At 40.8% G+C, this 25,648-nt stretch overlaps 1 protein-coding gene across 1 annotated transcript in view; it reads left to right on the forward strand.

The window, feature by feature from the left end:
• Positions 1 to 25,648, forward strand: part of LOC110524404 (ephrin type-B receptor 1) — a 208,975-nt gene that overhangs the window by 52,250 nt on the left and 131,077 nt on the right. The window contains exon 3 of the mRNA XM_021604004.2: positions 14,747 to 15,431. Within this exon, the coding sequence (XP_021459679.2) occupies positions 14,747 to 15,431 (685 nt within the window). The remainder of the gene's footprint in view (positions 1 to 14,746; positions 15,432 to 25,648) is intronic.

Below are 25,648 nucleotides of genomic sequence, written 5' to 3' on the forward strand. Positions count from 1 at the left end.
TTGCAGTCTTTTGTCATTCTAGTTGTCAATTTGTTGAGTTATTCTGAAGAGATTGGCACTTCTTACCGCATACGGTCAAGCTGCTCCCACAACAGCTCAATAGGGTTGAGATCCGTTGACTGTGCTGGCTACTCCATTATAGACATAATACCAGCTGACTGCTTCTTTCCTAAATAGTTATTGTATAGTTTGGAGCTGTGCTTTGGGTCATTGTCCTGTTGTAGGAGGAAATTGGCTCCAATTTAACGCCATCCACAGGGTATGGCATGGTGTTGCAAAATGGAGCAATAGCCGTCCTTCTTCAAGATCCCTTTTACCCTGTACAAATCTCCCACATTACCATCACCAAAGCACTCCTCCAGCCTCTTTTCATTTTTTCTACATCTCACGAATGTTCTTCTTTTGTAATCCGACCACCTCAAACTTAGATTTGTCTGTCCATAACACTTTTTTCAATTTTCCTCTGTCCAGTGTGTTCTTTTGCCCATCTGAATCTTTTTTTTTTGTTGGCCCTTCTTAGATATGTATGTGTGCTTTTTCTTTGCAACTCTGTCTAGAAGGCCAGGATCCCGGAGTCGCCTCTTCACTGTTGACGTTGAGACTGGTGTTTTCCCCTCGCCCATACCCGGGCTCAAACCAGGGACCCTCTGCACACATCAACAACTGACACCCACGAAGTATCGTCACTCCACAAAAGCCGCGGCCCTTGCAGAGCAAAGGGAACCACTATTTCAAGGTCTCAAAACGAGTGACGTCACCGATTGACACGCTATTAGCGCGCACCACCGCTAACTAGCTAGCCATTTCACATCGGTTACATAAAGAAGGCCAGTTTTATTGCTTATTTAATTAGCACAACCGTTTTCAGCTGTGCTAACATGATTGCAAAAGGGTTTTCTAATGATCAATTAGCCTTTTAAAATTATAATCTTGGATTAGCTAACACAACGTGCTATTGAAACAGAAGTGATGTTTGATGATAATGGGCCTCTGTACGCCTGTGTAGATATTCCATTAAAAATCTGCCGTTTCCAGCTACAATAGTCATTTGCAACATTAACAATGTCTACACTGCATTTCTGATCAATTTGAAGTAATTTTAAATGGGCAAAAAAATGTGCTTTTCTTTCAAAAACAATGACATTTTTAAGTGACCCCAAACTTTTGAACGGTAGTGTGTATATATACTTTTTTTTTTTTTACTGCGTTGTTGGTTAGGAGCTCGTAAGTAAGCATTTCACTGTAAGGTCGACCTACACCTGTTGTATTCGGCACATGTGACCTAATAAAAATTTGATTTGAAACCATTAAGAACACCTTTCTAATATTGAGTTGCACCCCTCCACACTCTTTTGCCCTCAGAACAGCCTCAAATTCTTGACACAAACCGGTGTGCCTGACACCTACTACCATAGCCCTTTCAAAGGCACTTAAATCTTTTATCTTGTCCATTCACCCTCAAAATGGCACACATGGATGTGTCTGAATTGGCTCAAGGCTTAAAAATCCTTCTTTAACTGGTCTCTTCCCCTTCATCTACAATGATTGAAATGGGATCAATATGGGATCATAGCTTTCACCTGGTCAGTCTATGTCATGAAAAGAGCAGGTGTTCATAATGTTTGATATACTCAGCAATTACTGTTCCTTACATGTTTTTCAGAAAATCCAGCACATCTTTACAGATTTTCAGATCTGTAAAGACCAGAGCATATTGAGTACTCTGTTTTTGAGCTATCTAATTTGAATATTTGTGACTTTAAACTCTAACTCCTGCCTTTCTGTCTTTGAGCCCACACAGTACCTCTCTGCTGTGATATGCTGCTGGCCCGTATGAGTGGGAACAAACTGTTCTAAAACCCTGCTGTGTTCAAATGTCTTTTTGGTGTTACATTCATCATTCCTTATACAGCAATCTTCCTATTTATTATTTAAGACAGAGCATCGAGAGGAACATATACTGTCTTCTCACTAGAGTAGAGATAGTTTGGAAATAGCTGGAAAGTTATCTAATCACACCTACCCCATCCCAGCATGTCTAAAGCAGCTATTAATATCTATACTAGGATTCCCTTCAAGTCGCTCAAAGCAGTAACCACCTTCCACCTCCTAAACCACGGCCCAGATTACAGTAATGAGGAGGTAGAGCACTCAAACAGAACCCCGGAGTTCACTAATTGAAACTACTGGGCTCTCCTGAATATTCCCTTTATTTTGTCTGTCTAAAATAGACACCTGGCTTTTAATCAGCGTCTGGCTGGGTTGGGTTGGGGAGCATTGGAGGTCTGGACTATTTTCCCCTGCTGTTTCAGGAAAGCCTGTTGATTCAGTGTGTGGCACTGCCTGCCTGCCGCTGACGGTCTCATTATCACGTCTCTCCTATTCTCTGCTTCTCCTCCGCTCATAGTCACACAGACGGAGGAATCGTGGGAGAGAAGGTGGGGCAGGAGGAGAGAGAACGTTAGGGAGGGAGGGCACTGTGACTGGAACGAGGATGAACACAGAGGCCAAGAGGAAAGACAGGGTCCAAGTCTGATCATTCATGTTCACTGACTATGAAACACACAGCTTTTACAGTACCATACAGTGGAGGCTCCTCAGAGGGCGAAATGGGAGGACCATCCTTCTCACTGAATTTAATTTTTAAAAAGTTATCATTTTTAGATAAAACTATACTAAAAGATATTCACGTCACCAAATACAGTGCCTTGCGAAAGTTTGAAATATCCAATAAATGTCGTTCCACTTCATGATTGTGTCCCACTTGTTGTTGATTCTTCACAAAAAAATACAGTTTTATATCTTTATGTTTGAAGCCTGAAATGTGGCAAAAGGTCGCAAAATTCAAGGGGGCCGAATACTTTCGCAAGGCACTGTAACTGATTAAAATACACTGTTTTGCCATTAAGGTCTACAATAGCCTCAACAGCAGTCTGTAGGGTAGCACCATGGTGTAGTCAGAGGACAGCTAGCCTCCGTCCTCCTCTGGGTACATTGACGTCAATACAAAACCTAGGAGGCTCATGGTTCTCACCCTTCCATAGATGTACACAGTAATTATGACAAATTCCTGAGGACGTCCTCCAACCTACAAAAGGATCAGAGTAATGAAAGCATAAGCTATCTAGCACTGCAGTGCATAACATGTGGTGAGTTGTTGGCTCAAAGAGAGAGAAAGTCAATAGTTTTGAACAAATGAATTTCTTACAAAATGAAGGAGAAGTGAGAGAGTGAGTTTCACGGACTTAGCTAACAAATACAGATAGCTAGTTTGCCTACTTAAAAACCCTGCTCAAACAGAGGAATGCTATTTTAGTTAGCTGGCTATGACTATCCAACAAAACACTGGAACTCAATGTAAGCTTTTGGTTTTACTAATTTATTGCCATGACATTAGTTATATTAGCTATGTTTACTATGACATTACTTTAGCTAATATGATGACAGCGATGTAGGCTGTGTAATTGTTATGATATGGTTTGGCTTGAAAAGTTTTTTTTTGCCTGGTAACAAACAGCTGATGTGTTGTGCATTGAAGTCAAGCAAAAGGAAAGGTGAGAGGAGGAGAGTGCATATATACGAGAAGGAATACAACATGGCTGCTATGAAAGTGAACCATGTTTACGTGTGATCAGGGGTGTATTCATTCCACCGATTCTGTTGAAAAAGCGTTTCTTAAACAGAAGCAAACAGATCGAAATGGGGATAAACATACCTGAATTTGTCCAATAGAAATTCTCGTTTGCAACTGTTGGACTAGTGATTATACCCTAGATCAGCTAAACGCAGGCAAGAGTGTGCAAGGTGGTATTGAATGTGTCACTGTCTATCCATGTGTTACTGTCTGTCACCTCAACATTTTCTCTAGACCTGTGTGCACCTACGTTGTCAACTTTCATTCATAGATTGTAGAATCCTCATATATAGTAGCCTAAACCTATCGCTGTTGCATTGAAGTGGGTGAATGGAATATGAATGACAGTCATCCAATATGCTGTAATAGAAATATGGCCTCCCGAGTGGCACAGCGGTCTAAGGCACTGCATCGGAGATCTGGAGGCGTCACTTTGTTCCTGGTCTATGTTGCAGCCGGCCGCGACCAGGAGACCCATGAGGCGGAACGCAATTGGCCCAGCATCGTCCGAGTTAGCGAAGGTTTGGCTGGCTGTGATGTCCTTGTCCCACCGCACTCTAGTATCGCACTGTGGCGGCCGGGCGCATGCATGCTGACATCGATCGTCAGCTGTACGGTGTTTCCTCTGACACATTGGTGCGGCTTGCTTCCGGATTAAGCGAGCAGTGTGTCAAGAAGCAGTGAGGCTTGGCAGTGGTCGTGTTTTGGAGGATGAATAGCTCTCGACCTTCGCCTCTCCCGAGTCCGTACTGGAGTTGCAGCGATGGGACAAGACTGTAACTACCAATTGGACATCACAAAAAGTGGTATAATAAATAAATAAAATATATAAATCCCTCATCTTAAAAAGGCACAGACCGCCACTGATATCACACCATAGTACGTACGGTATGCTGTATATGTATGGATTTTGTTATAGTATACAGTTGAAGTCGGAAGTTTACATACATATTGGAGTCATTAAAACTCCAACCTGAGTGTAAAACAATTGTTTACAGAAAGATGATTTCACTTCAAATTCACTGCATCACATTTCCAGTGGGTCAGAAGTTTACATACACTAAGTTGACTGTGCCTTTAAACAGCTTGGACAATTCCAGAAAATGATGTCATTGCTTTAGAAGCTTCTGATAGGCTAATTGACATAATTTGAGTCAATTGGAGGTGTACCTGTGGATGTATTTCAAGGCCTACCTTCAAACTCAGTGCCTCTTTGCTTGACATCATGGGAAAATCAAAAGAAATCAGCCAAGCCAAAACAGCCAAGCCAAAATTGAAGACCTCCACAAGTCTGGTTCATTCTTGGGAGCAATTTCCAAACGCCTGAAGGTACCACGTTCATCTGTACAAACAAGTGTGCGTAAGTATAAACACCATGGGACCACGCAGCCGTCATACAACTCAGGAAGGAGACGTGTTCTGTCTCCTAGAGATGAACGTACTTTGGTGCGAAAAGTGCAAATCAATCCCAGAACAACAGCAAAAGACCCTGTGAAGAGTTTAAACTGAGTTTAAATGTATTTGGCTAAGGTGTATGTAAACTTCCGACTTCAACTATACCTGTCAGGATGGAGGAATGTTTCAAGTATAGCTATATCTGGCATTCTTTTACACAAGATCTGAAGATTTTTTTGTGCTAGAGATCTAAATATGGTCTGTTTTTATTATGTACAGTATGTCTCCTCAGATTTGAGTGCTTTCAAAAGGTTGCAAGTTTGGATATTCAAAGTAAAGACATTTATCAGGAAAGGTTCAGAACTTGTACAGGTTCGGTAATGGTGTGATAAACATATTGCACAGACATAACACCCTTCTATGACACAAAAGTGGTGATCCTAACTGACCTAAGACAGGGAATTTTTACTAGGATTAAATGTCAGGAATTGTGAAACTGAATTTAAATGTATTTGGCTAAGGTGTATGTAAATGTCTGACTTCAAATGTATGTACATACCATAGTATCCCTTCTTAATTGAATATGTTTCAATTATTCACTCATATGCTTTTACACATTAGTTCTCTAAATAATATCTGTGTGGGTCTTATATTTTGTAGAAGTGCATACAGCAGCGGGACCAGATAAGTGAATTACCACTGAGGTGCGTCAGGATGCCCCATTATTTCCCTTATGCACCAGAACCAATGAGGTGCAGCTGAATGCTCTGTTATTTTTACCTGGTTGGGCCGAGACAATGAGGTGCCATGCGATGCTCTATCTATCTGAGAGGAGCACAGAGAGGAAATGACATACAACCACACACAGGTCATTCCATTTTAAAGAGCTCAAGAAGGTGGTTGTCGAAATCCTCTTTCTCAGATTGTTCACCTAATAGCAGGAACAGCACCATCTAGTGGTCAGAACCTTGTAATATCAGGATGTACAATGGGACATAAACCTACCAACTTCTATGACTAATTTCTCTGAACAGGGGGATAAAAACATCACCAAATTCACTGAGAATACATAACATAGGATGAAGAAACAATACTCCAAGCCACAGTTCCATACTACTTGTCAGACATATTTGTTTATTTTATTTATTGAACCTTTATTTAACTTGGTAAGTCAGTTAAGAACAAATTCTTATTTACAATGATGGACTACCAAAAGGCCTCCCACGGGGATGGGGGCTGGGATAAAAAAATAAAAAATGAATAGAAAATATAGGATTAAACACACATGACAAGAGAGACCTAAGACAACAACATCAGCAACACATGACAACAACATGGTAGCAACACAACATGGCAGCAGCACAACATGGTAGCAGCACAAAACATGGTACAAACATTATTGGGCACAGACAACAGCACAAAGGGCAAGAAGGTTGACACAACAATACATCACGCAAAGCAGCCACAACTGTCAGTAAGAGTGTCCATGATTGAGTCTTTGAATGAAGAGATTGAGATAAAAAATTGTCCTGTTTGAGTGTTTATTGCAGCTCGTTCCAGTCGCTAGCTGCTGCAAACTGAAAAGACGAGCTACCCAGGGATGTGTGTGCTTTGGGGACCTTTAACAGAATGTAACTGGCAGAACGGGGATGGTATGTGGAGGATGAAGGCTGCAGTAGATATCTCAGACGGGGGAGTGAGGCCTAAGAGGGTTTTTATAAATATGCATCAACCAGTGGGTCTTGCGATGGGTATACAGAGATGATCAGTTTACAGAGGTGTATAGAGTGCAGTGATGTGTCCTATAAGGAGCATTGGTGGGAAATCTGATGGTGAATGGTGAAAAACATCTAGCCGCTCGATCACCCTTACCTGCCGATCTATAAATTACGTCTCCGTAATCTAGCATAGGTAGGATGGTCATCTGAATCAGGGGTAGTTTGGCAGCTGAGTTGAAAGAGGAGCGATTACAATAGAGGAAACCACTAGATGTAACTTTGGCCTGCAGCTTTTATATGTGCTGAGAGAAGGACAGTGTACCGTCTAGCAATGCTCCCAAGTACTTGTATGAGGTGACTAACTCAAGCTCTAAACCCTCAGATGTAGTAATCACACCTGTGAGGAGAGGGACATTCTTCTTACCAAACCACATGACCTTTGTTTTGGAGGTGTTCAGAACAAGGTTAAGGGCAGAGAAAGCTTGTTGGACACTAAGAAAGCTTTGTTGTAGAACTTTTAAACACAAAATCTGGGGAGGGGCCAGCTGAGTATAAGACTGTATCATCTGCATATAAATGGATTAGAGAGCTTCCTACTGCCTGAGCTATGTTGTTTATGTAAATTGAGAAGAGCATGGGGCCTAGGATTGAGCCTTGGGGTACTTCCTTGGTGACAGGCAGTGGCTGAGATAGATGTTCTGACTTTATAAACTGCATTTTTTGAGAGAGGTAGTTAGCAAACCAGCCCAAAGACCCCTCAGAGACACCAATACTCCTTAGCCGAAACACTTGAATGGAATTGTCTACTGTATCAAAAGCTTTGGCCAAGTCAATAAAAATAGCATCACAACATTGCGTAGAATCAAGGGCAATGGTGACATCATTGAGGACCTTTAAGATTGCATTCCAGAGATAATGCTATAGACGTCAAGAAAGGCAGTCAGTTGATTATTGACACGTTTTTCGATAAACTGGGCAAAATTGAAAAAGGCCTGTAACAGTTAGGATCAGCTTGATCTCCTCCTTTAAATAAAGGACGAACCGTGGCTGCAATGAGCACCTCCCCAGAGAGGAGAGACGGGTTAAAAAAGTTCAGAGATGGGCTTGGCGATGATAGGGGTAGCAATCTTAAAGAAGAAAGGGTCTAAACGATCTGAACCAGATGTTTTTTGGGGGTCAAGTTTTAAGGAGCTCCTTTAGCACATTGGACTCAGTGACTGCCTGTAGGGAGAAACTTTGTAGCGGGGCAGGGGAAAAAAGAGGGAGGAACATCGGGGCTAGTCGCATTAGAAGGGGTGGGAGATGAGGAAATGTTGGATGGGCAAGAAGGAATGGTTGAGTCAAATAGGAATCCTGACTTAATGAAGTGGTGATTTAAAGAGCTCTGCCATGTGCTTCTTGTCACATTAAGGGACATGTGCAGCTGTGGGGAGGAGGGTTTATTCTCCAGGTCTTTAAAACTTCTTATGGCTGAAATCCCGTTAACGGGATCGATTTGACAGCAGCCAGTGAAAGTGCAGGGCGCCAAACTCAAACAACAGAAATCTCATAATTAAAATTCCTCAAACATACAAGTATTATACACCATTTGAAAGATAAACTTGTTGTTAATCCCACCACAGTGTCCGATTTCAAAAAGGTTTTACAGCAAAAGCACACCATATGATTATGTTAGGTCAGCACCTAGTCACAGAAAAAAACAGCAATTTTTCCAGCCAAAGAGAGGAGTCACAAAAAGCAGAAATAGAGAGAAAATGAATCACTAACCTTTCATGATCTTCATCAGATGACACTCATAGGACTTCATGTTACACAATACATGTATGTTTTGTTTGATAAGGTTCATATTTATATCCAAAAATCTCAGTTTACATTGGCGCTTTATGTTCAGTAATGTTTTGCTTCCAAAACATCCAGTGATACTTGCAGAGAGCCACATCCATTTACAGAAATACTCATCATAAATGTTGATGAAAATACAAGTGTTATACATGGAATTAAATATCTACTTCTCCTTAATGCAACCACTGTGTCAGATTTCAAAAAAGCTTTACTGAAAAAGCACACCATGCAATAATCTGAGTACAGCGCTCAGAGACCAAAACAAGCCATACAGATACCCGCCATGTTGTGGAGTCAACAGAAGTCAGAAATAGCGTTATAAATATTCACTTACCTTTGATGATCTTCATCGGAATGCACTCCCAGGAATCCCAGTTCCACAATAAATGTTTGTTTTGTTCGATAAAGTCCATTTATGTCCAAATACCTCCTTTTTGTTAGTGCGTTTAGTTCACAAATCCAAATTCACAAGGCGCAGGCACTTAGTTCAGACGACAGTTCCATTACAGTTCGTAGAAACATGTCAGGATGTTTTTATCATAAATCTTCTAATATTCCAATCGGACAATTCCTTTGTCTTTAGAAAGGAAAAGGAACAGAGCTCGTGCTCACGGCCGCACGTGAGACTGAGCTCATGGCATTCTGCCAGACACCTGACTCAAACAGCTCTTATTCGCTCCCCTTTCACAGTAGAAGCCTGAAACAAGGTTATAAAGACTGCTGACATCTAGTGGAAGCCTTAGGAAGTGCAATCGGACCAAATTTTACACTGTATATTGAATAGGCAAAGACTTGAAAACCTACAAAACCTCAGATTTCCCACTTCCTGGTTGGATTTCTTCTCAGGTTTTTGCCTGCCATATGAGATCTGTTATACTCACAGACATCATTCAAACAGTTTTAGAAACTTCAGAGTGTTTTCTATCAAAACCGACTAATAATATGCATCTTAGCGTCTGGGCCTGAGTAGCAGGCAGTTTACTCTGGGCACCGTATTCATCCAAGCTACTCTATACTGCCCCCCAGCCATAAGAAGTTAATCGTTTTCCAGAACTTCTTGGGATTCAATCCACAGAGAGAGAACTGCTCCTTAAAGTAACTAACTTTGGCCAGTCAGCCTGACTGTGCGTGTACCGAGCCTTTCGCCAAATGCAAGATCACGGTCGAACTAGTGCCTGAAGTTGTTTTAAATTATCATTTACTTTATGGGGACATGTTTGTTAACAATACACTGGAAATATTTTTTTTAAAGTCCAAGTGTCTCTGACATCCACCACCTCAAGCTGATTCTAGACCATTTTACAGAGGCCAGTTCATGAAGGAAGGCTTGCTCATTAAAGTTTTTTAGCAAGCATCTATGACAAATCAGGACAGGTAATTTCATTGAGCAGCCATTACGAACACAGGTTGTAAAACAGTGATTACTCAGGTCATTACAGAAAACACCAGTCTAATACCTATCAGTATTATTTGTGAGGATAACATCGAGGAGAGTAGCCCTTTCTGGGTGTTTAGAGTCGTACCTTGTGGGATTGGTAATAATCTGAGGAAGATTGAGGGAGTCCCATTGCTTTGGGACTTGTTTAGGTGGTTTAAGCATGTCCCAGTTTAGGTCACCTAGCAGGACAAATTCAGACTTAGTGTAAGGGGCCAGGAGAGAGCTTAGTGCAGGTAGGGTACAGGCCGGTGCTGATGGAGGACGATAGAGAACTGCTACTTTATATTTGTTGTTAGGGTGGGATTGGTGTAGATTGTGGGGGTCTGTGGGTGTTTTTTGACCAAATCTTTGGATTCCTCATGTCTTACTCATTGTTAGAAAAAACGTTTTGTCCAAATTGGATGTTAGGTACTGTATTAATTGAACATTATATGAATCCTATCAATTAAAATCTGAGATCAAATTATGTTTGAACAAAATAATGTTGCAGGAATGCTAATCTTATCTCGTTCTAACTACAGAAACGATTTAAAAGAAATCTGATATGGTGGGTGTCATGGCTTGCTGAAATGACATGGAAACACACACACAAACATAAACAGAGAGAGAGAGACAGACACTGCATCTGTTCCCAGAGCTGCTTTATTCTCTCTCAGAAGAACATTCATCCATCCACCCCCATTCTCTCTTTACCTACCTGCCTGCTTGGCTAAGAGGTGATGGGGATAATAAAATAGCAAGGGGGTGTTACATAAGTATAATACATAATATAGCCAGAGGGGAAACAGCCTAACTTAATCATCACCACTGATTGGGTTTGCTGGGACGCTCACGACAAGGACATGACAGGCTGTTGTTAGAATCCCAATGGACACTCTGCTTTCTGTTTGGGCTTCTGTTAAAGATAGAGGAACCGACAGCCTAGTAAGGAGGTTCCGGAGTACTTAATCAATCTGTATAGCCTAGATCAGGTGCAAAAATAGGTGGTATTTATTTACAGTGCAGGTAATGGAGAAGACTGGATCCAGAGATTTAGCCTATTTATAAAATCGCAAAAATTATAAAAAATAGTTGTTGACGATTTAAAAAAACATGCAATATTACTAGTGCTGATAGATTACTTTACTTTAATAAAATATTTGTTTTACTTGATGACTTTGTTATTTCATTCCAAGTCATCATCTCCTCTCTATAGAGCTGCTGCTAAGGCATACTTTTATGACTTTTATGACTATCAGTCACTTAGATCATGTATTTTCAGGTAGAGATGCCTCGCAAAGCATCTGCTTTCTATCCCTCTTGCGCGTTCTCTCTTGTCTCTGTGGACGAAGTCTCAATGTCTGCTCCACACAGACCAGACAGGTAAGCGGGTGCGCAATGGGTTATGGTAATTGTAGTAAATTACCCCGTTTTCTGAGCTAAACTATGTAGAATATTGGCCTGTTGGAAACCACAAGTCCCTAATACATCATACTGTTCGGCTTTATCTGATTTATCTCTACAGAAACTGAGCATCGAGCGCACAGGAGAAGAAAAAAAACGAACAAAATGGAATTCAAATAATTGAACTGACATCATTTAATTAGTTATTTAAAATACGAAAAATAACTGATATTTTGGTTAATCGCTCAGCTCTAAATATTATAGAGGACAAAGGTAAATCACCCATAAATTTCACGCCTCTAAGTGGCAGAGCTGTATACCTGCACAAGTAGCTCTTTATGAATGAGGAGAATGGCATTCTTAAAGGACCTGCCCTAACCTGGCATAAACCATTTTACTTTGTTTCAAGTTTTAATGTCACATGCACAAGTACTGTGAAATTCCTTTCTTGCTAACTCAAATCCCAACAATGCAATAATTAATAACAATGTAATACTGGAAAAAAACACGAGAAATAAGAAGAAATATGAACACAGGAAGTAAGTAAGCATACTATATACAGGGTCAGTTCCAATATCATGTTTACAATGTGCAGGGATACTGCAGTGATGGAGGTAGATATGTATAGGTGTATGGTGGCAGGGATACTGGAGTGATGGGGGTAGATATGTATAGGGGTAAGGTGACAGGGATACTGGAGTGATGGAGGTATATACACTATATATACAGAAATATGTGGACACCCCTTAAAATTTGTGGATTCAGCTAGTTCAGCCACACCCGTTGCTGACAGGTGTATAATATCGAGCACACAGACATGCAATCTCAATAGACAAACATTGTCAGTAGAATGGCCTTACTGAAGAGCTCACTGACTTTCCATGTGGCACAGTCATACAGTAGGATGCCACCTTTCCAACAAGTCAGTTTGTCAAATTTCTGTCCTGCTACAGTTACCCCGGTCAACTGTAATTGTGAAGTGGAAATGTCTAGGAGCAACAATGGCTCAGTCGTGAAGTGGTAGGCCACACAAGCTCACAGAATGGGACTACCGAGTGCTGAAGCATGTAGCGTGAAAAAAATCGTCTGTCCTGGCGTATAATTTTTTATCTATATCCTAAAAAATATTGTAGTTTTGAAACTACAGTAAAAGTGCAGTAATTGCTGTCGACTGGTATTTTGGATGCAGTATTTTCAGAATAACTGCAGTGTACTGTAGTTGAAATGCAGTAATACTGCACTATAACTGCAATTATATTGCACTGTAACTGCAGTTACAGTATACTGCAGTATATCACAGTTATACCGCACTCTGACTGCAATCTTTTTTCATAAGGGACGTTGCAATAAAAAATGTTTGCTTTGACTAGCGATAGGTGTTATGAGCCTGAGACTATGGTGAATTCCAGGACAGTAGGATTCCCTGAGAGGTTCGGCTCAAGCTGTTTGATTGGCGTTTGGTACCAACGGTTATTTCTTTTATACGGTCCTGGGGAGAGTTGGAGGAAGAACTCCCAATACAGTTTCCTTCTTTTTGTCACGTCTCTGCGTCTCATTCCTAGGATTTCGTCAGTGAATAGGTACGGCCTTTCACAGTTAATTATCCTAACCTGCTACGTTAATTCTCCTATCCTACTACGTTCATTCTCCTAACCTGCTATGTTAGTTCTCCTAACCCGGTACGTAACAAACCATCCGTCCCGACAAACCATCAGTATCTCCACACAGGGTATGACCCATGAAGATGCATTAAGAAACAAAAAAACATCACTCAATCAAAACAGTCTCATTATTACACACCTTTATAACACGATTCCCACATGGCTATATTTCAATGATACAGCTTAAGGAAGAGATGCAAACACCTGTTCTAATTAGCTATCTAGCATCTCCGAACACCTGTGTGTGGAACATTGTCAGGACAGTGGATGCTTGGCACAGTTGTTGCGGCACAGCACTTGAAATTAATGTTGCTGTCAGACACATAGTCAGACATTAGTCTGGAATGCTGTGAAAATAGGTCATCTGTGGATGGTAGAGACATGGAGGGTCCCCTTAGCTTGGCTCTAGCTGCGCTGAGCACCCCTACCCCTCACTCGCTCTCTATGGCTGGAATCTGGCTGTATTAATGTCTGCTTGGTGTTGAAAGGGACAGGTCGCTCTAATTCTGATGAATGGTCATCCCAGGGAAGAGGGGCAGAGCGAAGGAGAGACACTGAGAAAAAAGATACGGTTTAATTTGTGTCAGGGCTCTCCGTAAACTCATTCATCATCTCAGCTCTCTGTGATCTAGTCCTCTTCCTGGCCGCTGTTTCAACAGGATCTCCCACAATGCACCGCTTCAGTGCTCCCCAGTAGCCACAACTCACCACGTTACGTCCTGTTTCACACAACCCTCGTCTATTGCTCATACACACACACACACACACACACACACACACACACACACACGCACAACAGTGTATCTATCTCACCTCCCTAAAGAAGGCCTGGATAGTTGGATAAAACAATAGCTCTCAGGGATGATGGTGTGTAGGGTACTCTCCACTAGTGTTTCTGTATTCATGCATTCCATCATCTGCCAGACTGTGGGCTGCTATGGCCAATCCACATCCAGTGTACCCTCTCTTGGTCCATGGTAATTCTCCTGTGGAGAAGTGGCCTTTCAACATCATACCGTTGGTACAGTACATCATAATATTGCACATATACATCAAACAAGTACACATATACACACACACACACACAAAACACACAAACATTTATGTTATGATTATAAAGAATTGACCAGTGGTGTTAATGCACAGTAGCAGTGATCCTGGTCCATCACATAAATGGTAATGTGTGAATTAATGGTGTAGGGAAAGCATTGACTGTGTTTAAGGCCTATCAGTGCTTTATGGCTGGCTCACAGCTTCTTAACGTGTGTGTGTACTGCTTTAAATGCTGACTCCATTAGCTAGGCAGCTTGTTCTGATGCGATGGGCCATCGTTTCTCTAAGGCTTTAATTCAATACCTTGTATAATCCTGCGTCTGTAATGCACCAAATGTCCTAATGTGGTGAGGCCTTGCTCAGTCATGCCTGCGCAAGATTGATTTCAGTTGGGCCACTTATCTGTGGTAGACTGGCTGTGTCTGAGTGGATTGTGGGCCGCTAACAGCCAATACCAGCGTTCAGAGAGGTATATTAATACACTGGGAAATGGAGGGAAAACATATGCAGGGCCATACTCTCGGTCTCTCTCACTATCACTAATCTCTCTCTCCATGACTTGGACGGACTTGCTGATTGATTGAAGCCTTGCTCTAACTTGTTGTGTGTCTGTTCTCCACAGTGGGAGGAGGTGAGTGGCTACGATGAGAACCTCAACACCATCAGGACATACCAGGTGTGTAACGTGTTCGAGCCCAGCCAGAACAACTGGCTCCTCACCACCTTCATCGACAGACGAGGGGCTCAGCGTGTTTATGTGGAGATGCGTTTCACCGTACGTGACTGCAGCTCCATCCCTAGTGTCCCCGGCTCCTGTAAGGAGACTTTCAACCTCTACTACTACGAGACAGACTCGGTCATCGCCACCACCAAGGGAACCTCCTTCTGGATGGAAGCTCCCTACCTGAAGGTGGACACCATCGCGGCCGACGAGAGTTTCTCCCAAGTGGACTTCGGTGGACGATTGATGAAGGTCAACACGGAGGTGCGGAGCTTTGGCCCTCTCTCCCGTAATGGGTTCTACTTGGCCTTCCAGGACTACGGGGCCTGCATGTCCCTGCTGTCAGTACGTGTCTTCCATAAGAAATGCCCCAGCGTGGTGCAGAATTTCGCCATCTTCCCAGAGACGATGACGGGCGCCGAGAGCACCTCACTGGTCATCGCCAGAGGCACGTGCATCGCTAACTCAGAGGAGGTGGACGTGCCCATCAAGCTGTACTGCAATGGAGATGGGGAGTGGATGGTTCCCATCGGGAGCTGCACCTGCAAGGCTGGCTTTGAGCCGGATAACGGCAATGTCTGTAGAGGTGAGATCAGTTCTCCTCACTCATAATAACCCCTATCACGCTTTGTGTTACTGTGTCTTACTGTCCTATTGGAAATTTGAAGGCATTGTGTCTCACTGTGGAAACAGTGGTGATGATAGACAAAGTAAGGAGCAGAAAATATTTTGTTTTGTCTGGCAATCACTGCTGTCAGGGGATAGCTATGTGGGCGGCCAGACAATCAAAGACTGTACTGAGGGAAGACTGATTTGACCAGCAGCAGGCATATAATTTGAAAAGTTCATAATTTTAATAATTATTTCACATCAAGGAACCGAAAGGGGAACGTTTTGTCTAGCACCAGTCAGATGCACGTGGGGACAACTAACCAACAACTATAAGGATTTCTCATGCTGAGATAGCTCTGATTGTATATTATTTTGGAAAAATGGTTTTAAATGTTGGTTATTCTATACAGTAATTTGATTATCATGCCAACAAAGTTATTAAGTTAGGTTTTCCATAAACTTTTTCTGATCAGTTTAGCTCTTTAGATTTTCCACTGCAGTATCTACGGTGAGCTACCTGCATGGAATGTTTTCCTCCCCCAGCACTATGTTCAGATTTGATCTTTGTCTCATAGAAGGAGGACATCTGATGTGTTCCATTCTGATGTTACTTACAGTAGTGACCTCATTCAGGACACACACACACTCTTTTTGACTCCTGCTGTATCTTCTCTCACTGATGGTCAGTCTGCCTGTATAGAGACCATATAAGATTGATCGGCATATGCGCTGATCAATAATATAGATATTAAACCTTTCCTCCTAATATGGAGTCGAGCCTGTTTCACAGATGACCTAGTGGAGTCCTTGACTGGGGAGTCGTTGACTTCGTTCTGCCTCTGAGGTAAGCATTTAGATCAGTCAAAGAGTGGTACAGCAAGAGCTGATTACTGTACTGACGGTAACATAGGTATGTGTCATCTAATAGTGAAGACATGTTTATGAAAGTGTCACTATGTCTATGAGAGTGGATGTATGTGACAATAAAGGATCAGATTCATAATTGAAAAAAGAAGTGTAGCCACTGGAATGTTTTCATAAGCTTGTCAGAACATTTCTAAGTGACAGATTCTAAAGGTGTTTATTTGGGTTACTGTGACATGGTGCTGCTCTAAAAGCAAGACTTGGCCCTGCTCTGCAGTGTTTTATTAGCAGCCTGATCCCTTTATGTCTGGGATTGGTTCTAAGGATACTTTTTTCAGTCCATCTGCTCATACGCTCAATCATGCATCAGTATGTTAGCATTACCTACATGAAATATCTCTGATGTTTAGTTATTTGTCAGAAAGTTGAGACATTTTAGATTTTTGTCACTGCCTACTGCTAGGGATATGCGACTGTGAGTAGTCCAACACATTGGAAAGGCCTTGGAGTGCTTCATGAAAGTCTCATTTATCATTACAAAAAAGTGAATCCAGCCCCAGAAGTGTTAATAAAGATGTGATGACAGCTCATCAACACCTTGTGGCTGGCCAGAGAATAGGATAGGAGAGCTATTGCTTGCTGGAGAGATGTGGTGAGTTGAAGTCCGGCTGACCGTCTAGGTATCCAGTTGCTCTCCATACAAGATCCAACCCAGCCCAACCTCGGGGCTTCCTGATGGTGTAGTGATAACTGCCGGCTTACTGTTGAAACCCCCACATCAGAGTGCAAAAAGAAACTGCCACCTGCCACCAGTATCCACACCTGCCAATCATTGGACCATAGTGGCACTCTTGACAAAATCTCTGTGTGAATAAAAAATTGTATGAGGAATGAGATGATGAAGGGGGAGAATAGTATAGAAAGAGAGGGAGGAGAAAAGGGACAGAGATAGAGTGAGAGAGAGAAGTAGGGGCGGAGCAGAGAGAAAGAAGGAGAACAAGACAGGGAAAGACACACAGAGAGAAAGCTAATGGTGAATGCTACAGTAAATACGCGTGTTGGCCCTGTGCTGACACGAGGCCTCCACCAAGCTTGCAACTGTCAGGTATTTAATAAGAATTTCATAGATCAGCTCAGCGCTCAGCAGCATAATTAATCATGGAAATTGGCTCTGCTTGTCAGATTAAAAAGGCTAGTGCCCTCTGCCTCGTCACATCATATTAGAATCTATTTTTTCTTGTCCTCCTACGTTCTTTCCCATATTCTTTTCTTATTCTATCCTTTTCCTAAAAGGTCCTTTTGCTCCATTTTCTCAAGGTATCCAATCATTTATTTCGATCGAGTCTTTAATCCATTTTGTTCTCACACCCTTTTACATCTCCCACCTCCCTTTATCTATGCAGCTGGGGCGAGGGGGTGGAGGTGGTGGGGGGTGCACATGTGTATATGTCTTTGAATGATATTAAGTGTTCTTGTTACATGTTAATTGGCCAAGTAGGTTCGAACCAGATCACTTCGCTACAGGCTTAAATTCACCTCATATCTATTCAATGCACACGATTGGAGAGAGAATGAGAGCAGAGAAGGAGAAGAAAACAGTAAAGAAGAGTGGTCAAGGCCGCCCGCTATGGTTGGTCTGACTGAATATATTACACAGGAGAGATCATGAGAGAGGCCATAGGCTCAGAATATAAATGCGGTGACTTATATTCAGTTCCTTTGTTCAATGACAGTAGATACTTTGCGCCACAGGGGCACTATGAAGTATAGATTCTGCTGAGTAGAAATTCTATATAAATCAGTCAGGTTTCATATTGATGGGTGATTATTTGCTGTGGAAGTGTTCTTAAATTGTTCCAAAGGGTCTACACAGTGGCTGGTGACATTAGCAGAAACTATTGTAATGTTGAATTTGTCAAGTTGAAAGTGTCAAGTAACCTAGTGTTCCACATCCTGTGTGACTGTTTGCCTCATCGGGACAGCACACATTCATTATTCATTAGATGGGTAGCGAACTCTCTTCTCACTACTGTGCACTATTTCAATGGCCAGTTCCCTTGATGTCTGACTCACTCCATAGCCCCTTTTTAAGCCATCCCAGAATGCACCTCTCTCTTGCACCAGAGGCACCATACTACTGCTTCTGCATATAGATACAAGGCAGGGACAGAATGAAGAGGTGCACCAGGTCTCTCTGGCTTCCAGACACATTAGCATTAATATTTCAAATATTCAAATAACGTTATTTAACATGCAGTAGGCTGAAGCAGATGATGCCTGATTCACTGGCAACTTGATTGACTGCTCATACTCAAACTTATCAGGGGTTGTTATTTATGCAAGATGCCTGATTGATCAGCTGGCAGGGCTGGCACAGGTGGGCACACTGGCACCCTTGCCTGCTGTGGAGGGGACAGGACAGGGGACACAGAGAGAGGGCAAAGCCACTCAAGGGGCTGAGGGCAGTTTGTCACTGTCACAGACAGAGACACATACTTCATTTGGCATTCTGCAGCAACCTCCTCAGAGCCTGGTCTCCAAATGGAACACAGAATTGGATGGCGCCACTCGATATTCCTCTCACTCACTCTTACTCTATGGAGAGGGAATCTGTAGGCATAGCACCACTGAAGGTGATAGTCTGGGAGGTCTGGTGGAGAATGGGGCTATGCCATTTATAAGTCCTGAGGGAAGATTAAGGTCAAATAGGGACAAGAGAATGAGAGAGAGATGAGGGTGTAAGGGAGAGAAAATACAGTGCCTTCAGAAAGTATTCACAACCCTTTACTTTTTCCACATTTAGTTGTGTTACAAAGTGGGATTAAAATGGATTACATTTTTTGTCAAAGATTTATACAAAATACTCTTTAATGTCAAAGTGGAAAAAAAATCTTACATTTGTAAAACATTCATGAAACATTAAACACTATCTTGATTAGACAAGTATTCAACCTCCTGCGTCAATACATGTTAGAATCATCTCTGGTAGCGATGTGAGTCAGTCCAGTCACACCTGAATTGTGTAACATTTGCCTATGATTCTTTTCAAAATTCTTCAAGCTCTGTCAAATTGGTTATTCATCATTGATAAACAACCATTTTCAAGACATTCCATAGATTTATAAGTAGATTTAAGTCAAAACTGTAAATTGACTGTCATCTTGGTAAGCAATTCCAGTGTAGATTTGGCCTTATGTTTTAGGTTATTGTTTTGCTGAAAGGTGAATTCCCATTGTCTGGTGGAATGCAGACTGAACCTGTTTTTCCTCTAGGATTCTGCCTGTGCTTAGCTCCATTCTGTAAATGATTTATTCTGAAAACTCCCCAGTCCTTAACGATTACAAGCATACCCATAAGTGAAATTGGCGCCGACAGAGGTCTGCCTCGCTTCTTCCTCTTAGGAAACTTGGCAGTATTTTTTTTAAATGTATTATTCCTTACATTGTTAGCCCAGAATTGTTTTTGTGTTATTACATATAGCCAGAAAGAACTATTGGATATCAGAGCGGCGGTAACTCACCAGCACTACCAGCATCACGACCAGGAATACGACTTTCCCGAAGCAGATCCTTTGTTCACACCCACCAGGGCAACTGAACTGATTCCAGAAGACGACCCTGTCAAGTTGTATAATGATAGTAGACAAGTGCAGGAATACGTAATAAGGGTTTTATTTTCTCCACCCAAACAAGATGCGAGGTGTAAACCTCTAAATAATACACGGGACGAGACCCGTAAAACAAGAGCACAATAACACGTAGCATGGAAGCCGATACAACAGCACAGGTTGATCAACAAGACCAACGGGCATGGTAACAATAACCGACAAGGACAATGGGGAACGGAGGGCACATATATACACATACTAATCAGGGGGAATGGGAACCAGGTGTGTGTAATGAGACAAGACAGTCCGAGGTTGTTGGTAATGAATCCAGTTCAGTGACACCTAGAGGGCCGGTGACGTAGACCTCCGGAGCTGGTGAACGGAATGAGCAGCAGTACCGGAAGGATCCGTGACAGACCCAAAACAACAACGGCGATGGAGAAGTACTCGGAATGATCTTCTAGTCCGATTTAGGAGGCGCGCACACACTACCCACTTCTTCCGAGTATATCACTCGCTAATGTTCAGTCTCTGGATAATAAAGTTGACGAGCTCAGGGCAAGGGTTTCTTTCCAGAGAGACATCAGGGATTGTAACATACTGCTTCACGGAAACATGGCTCTCTCGGGATATACTGTCCGAATCGGTCCAGCCAGCTGGATTCTCAGTTCATCGCACAGACCGAAATAAATATCTCTTCGGGAAGAAGGGTGTGTTTCAGGATTAATTAACCTCTTGAAGCTAGGGGGCACAATTTTTATGTTTGGAAAAATAATGTTCCCAAAGTAAACGGCCTATTTCTCAGGACCAGATGCTAGAATATGCATATAATTGACAGATTGGGATAGAAAACACTCTAAAGTTTCCAAAACTGTAAACATATTGTCTGTGAGTATAACAGAACTGATATTGCAGGTGAAACCCTGAGAAAAATCAAATCAGGAAGTGGCTTCTATTTTGAAAACTCCCATGTTCCATAGCCTCCCATTGCTCCATTTAAAGGGATATCAACCAGATTCCTTTCCCTATCGTTTCCTCAAGGTGTCAACCGTCTTCAGACATAGTTTCACATAGTTTCACATAGTTTCACACAGTGGTCACATGAGTTTTGCTCACGCTACAGAATTTGGACAGCCATTGTTTTTCCCTCTCCTACTGTGAAAGACATTTGCGGTTGATATATTATCGATTATATATTTTAAAAACAACCTGAGGATTGATTATAAAAAATGTTTGACATGTTTCTGTGGATATTACGGATATTATTTGGAATTTGTCTGCGTTCTTTCCTGTGGATTTCTGAACATAACGCGCCAAACAAACGGAGGTATTTTGGATATAAAAATCATCTTTATGGAACAAAAGGAACATTTTGTCTGGAACATTTTGTCTGCGAATTTGTCTGCGCTCTTTCCTGTGGATTTCTGAACATAATGCACCAAACAAACGGAGGTATTTTGGATATAAAAATAATCTTTATGGAACAAAAGGAACATTTGTTGTGTAACTGTGTAACTCTCGTGAGTGAAAACGTCCGAAGATCATCAAAGGTAAACTATTAATTTGATTGCCTTTCTGATTTTCGTGACCAAGCTACCTGATGCTAAGTGTACTTAATGTTTTGTCGTGCGATCGATAAACTTACACAAACGCTTGGATTGCTTTCGCTGTAAAGCATAATTTCAAAATCTGAGACGACAGGTGGATTAACAAAAGGCTAAACTGTGTTTTGCAATATTGCATTTGTGATTTCATGAATATGAATATTTGTAGTAATATTATTTGACTTGGGGCGCTATGCTATTCGGTGGTCAAATAATATTACTAGAAAATATTCATATTCATGAAATCACAAGTGCAATATTGCAAAACACAGCCTTTAGCCTTTTGTTAATCCACCTGTCGCATCAGATTTTGATAAAAACATCCTAAAGATTCATTCTATACAGCGTTTGATATGTTTCTACGACCAACTTTTTGGCATTTCTGTCCGACCTTTCCGCTGGACTCCGCTGCGCCTCGTGAGTTTCGATTTGTTTACTAAACGCGCTAACAGAAGGAGGTGTTTGGACATAAATTTACTTTATCGAACAAATCAAACATTTATTGTGGAACTGGGATTCCTGGGAGTGCATTCTGATGAAGATCATCAAAGGTAAGTGAATATTTACAATGATATTTCTGACTAATGTTGATTACACAACATGGCGGATATTGCTTTGGGCTCTGAGCGCCGTACTCAGATTATTGCATGGTATGCTTTTTCCGTAAAGATTTTTTGAAATGTGACACAGCGGTTGCATTAAGGAGAAGTTTATCTAAAGGTCCATGTATAATAGTTGTATCTATTATCAATGTTTATTATGAGTATTTCTGTGAATTGATGTGGCTCTCTGCAAAATCACAGCATGTTTGGGAACTACTGAACATAACACGCCAATGTAAAATGAGATTTTTGGATATAAATATTAACTTTATCGAACAAAACATACATGTGCTGTGTAACATGAAGTCCTATGAGTATCATCTGATGAAGATCATCAAAGGTTAGTGATTAATTGAATATACATTTCTGCTTTTTGTGACAACTCTCTTTGGCTGGAAAAATTGGCTGTGATTTTCTGTGACTTGGTGACCTAACATAATCGTTTGTGGAGCTTTCGCTGTAAAGCCTTTTTAAAATCAGAAACTGTGGCTGGATTAATGAGAATTGTATCTTTAAAATGGTGCCTAATACTTGAATGTTTGACAAATTTGATTTATGAGATTTCTGTTGTTTGAATTTGGCGCCATGCAATTTCACTGGCTGTTGGCGAGGGGTTCCGCTAGCGGAACGAACCCCGTTCTCAGACAGGTTAATGTACCATAGTACAGGTCGGTCGGGAGCTCCCCCGGGGCAGTCCCGTTACTTTTCTTATATACGGCTATACAAAAAAGTCATAAAGCATGATTTACATGATTCTTTATTCATCATTAACTTTGGTTTCTGCACGTGACTGACCTATACCTCACAAGGCTTCTTCTCTCCAAACTGAGACCTTGAAACTGAGATACCCTTTTTGGTTCACATACAGCAATGTTCTGGGCGTACTGTCAAATTACTTATACTGATAGTGAGGATTCCTCCATCCACGATCAATTAGTCACTTCCATGAACCTATCTTATTGGTTATTATGAAAGCAGCATTGATCTGATACACAAACATACAATTTTCCCTCACACAGGCTTCCTTCTTTTCACTCTGTCAATGAGGTTAGTATTGTGGAGTAACTACAATGTTGTTGATCCATCCCCCGTTTTCTCCTATCACAGCCATTAAACTTAAACTTCAATTAAACTTCAACTATAAACTTCAACTGTTCACCATTGGCCTCATGGTGAAGTCCCTGAGTGGTTTCCTTCCTCTCCATCAACTGAGTTAGGAAGGATGTCTGTATCTTTGTAGGTACTGGGTGTATTGGTACACTATCCAAAGTGTAATTAATAACTTTACCATGCTCAAAGGGATATTCAATGTCTGTTTTTTACCAATCTAGTAATAGATGCCCCTCTTTACGAGGCATTGTAAAACCTCCATGGTCTTTGTGGTTGAGTCTGTGTTTTGAAATGTACTGGTCGACTGAGAGACCTTACAGATAATTGTATGTGTGGGGTACAGAGATGAGGTAGTCATTAAACAATTGTTAAACACTTATTGCATACAGAGTGAGTCCATGCCACTTATGTGACTTGTTAAGCAAACGTTTACTCCTAAACTCATTCAGGCTTGCCATGACAGAGGTTGAACATTTATTGACTCAAATTTTGAAGAACAATTCCACTTTGACATTATGGGGTATTGTGTTTAGGCCAATGACAATAACATCTGAATGAAATCCATTTTAAATTCAGGCTGTAAAAAAAGGGGTGTGAATACTTTTTGAAGGTATTGTAAGTGTACCTTTGTTTCAGTTTGCATGTGATAAAGAGCGACTTGGTATTTGCATGAATCAGACCTGGGATCAAATGCTATTTAGGGTATTTCAATTACTTTCAAAGACATTTGTAAGTAAGTATTTGGATATTTCTGATTTGGAAACGTAGTTGAATATTGGAATGTATTTGGAAATACACCTGGAAAATATATATTGTTATTGATTTTATATACATTTTTATGTGGTTGGCTGCTTTTCCTTCCCTCTGCGGTCCAACTCATCCCAAGCCATCTCAATTGGGTTGAGGTCGGGTGATTGTGGAGGCCAGGTCATCTGATGCATCACTTCCCTACGTCACTGTAAAAAATGATTTATTGTTTCAACTTATTATTTCCAGTGATCTAGTTGCATGGGCTTTTTCAAGCTCAGAGTACTTTACATTTCACGTTATCCTAGCTTTTATTACATTTATTTTGACTAACAATAGGCGGTTAATTTGATGTTTGTAAATTGTTAATTTCATTTGATATTATTTGAATCATTTTAAACCTTTTATGTTAACAATAAATGTGGAGTTCTAATAACTAAAGCTACATTTATTGTTGACAAATAATAGACAGTAGACAGTATACAAAAATAGACAAATAATAGAAATCCACTTCATTTCAGTATAACCAACCATTTTTAGTTGAAATAATTTCAGATTTTGTTAAGTCAATTTTCAGTTAAGTTATTGTAACTAGTAATACAGTTATCATAACTACATTTAAAGTTTACATAACATGTCACGTTATCCTTGCTTAGACCATTTTGTTAAGTGCTCTGAGCTTGAAAAAGGCCACGCAACTGGATGACTGGAAATAACAAGTTGAAACAAACTTAAAGCTAGAGTTATCTGAACTAAAGCCAGTTACTTCAATGTATAAAAGAGTTAACCATTTGCCACTATAACTTACTATTCTGAGTTGAATCTTTTCCCTATATTGTTATGTCAACTTTTAATAAAGTTATCATAACTACATTTAAAGTCTACATAACAAAATTGTGACATGTAATGTACTCTGAGCTTGAACAAGGCCATGTAACTAGATAACTGGAAATAAAAGTTGAACAACATTAAAGTGTGAATTGTCTAAAGCCACATTTTAAGAGTTAACCGTTTACAATTATTGTTCATTCAGCATGCACTTAAGTCAAGCCTACTTCATATTGAATTATTGTAACAGAGTTCTCATCCTGTTTGGCGGGTGGTGCTACACTGTGGCTACAAGCAAGTCAAGCAGGCCACACATAAATAACTAAACTATTAATGACATAACAGACAAGCTTGCCACAGCCTGCAAGTTGAGAACCACTGTTCTAACTCAACAAAATGACATTGACGAATAAACCATGTAAACCAGTATGTACAGTTGAACAAAGTTCAGATTTAGTAAAGCTTATCTTCATTTTAAAATGACTATATTTACAATGATTGATTTACTATCAAGAGTACATTGATCGATTCAACAACTTACATTGAAATCAATGAATTCCATCTAGCTTGTAATGACAACTTAATAGTCCTATCGTGTATTTCAGAACATTTATTACACTATGTATTAACAAACAAATACATTTGCAACATTGTATTGTTCCCTAGAATGCATTTTGATTGTCATGAAAAAAAATATCTAACAATGCATATTTTTAGATGCATGTCTTTGGGTCCATTTAAACGGGCAGCCAAATTCTGCTGTCACTAATTGGTCTTTTAACCATTCAGCTAAGATTTAGAAGAAAAAAAAAAAAATGTTTTGTCCATT

Source organism: Oncorhynchus mykiss, chromosome 5 (assembly GCF_013265735.2).
Source record: "Oncorhynchus mykiss isolate Arlee chromosome 5, USDA_OmykA_1.1, whole genome shotgun sequence".
In the NCBI taxonomy this organism is placed as follows: Eukaryota; Metazoa; Chordata; class Actinopteri; order Salmoniformes; family Salmonidae; genus Oncorhynchus; species Oncorhynchus mykiss.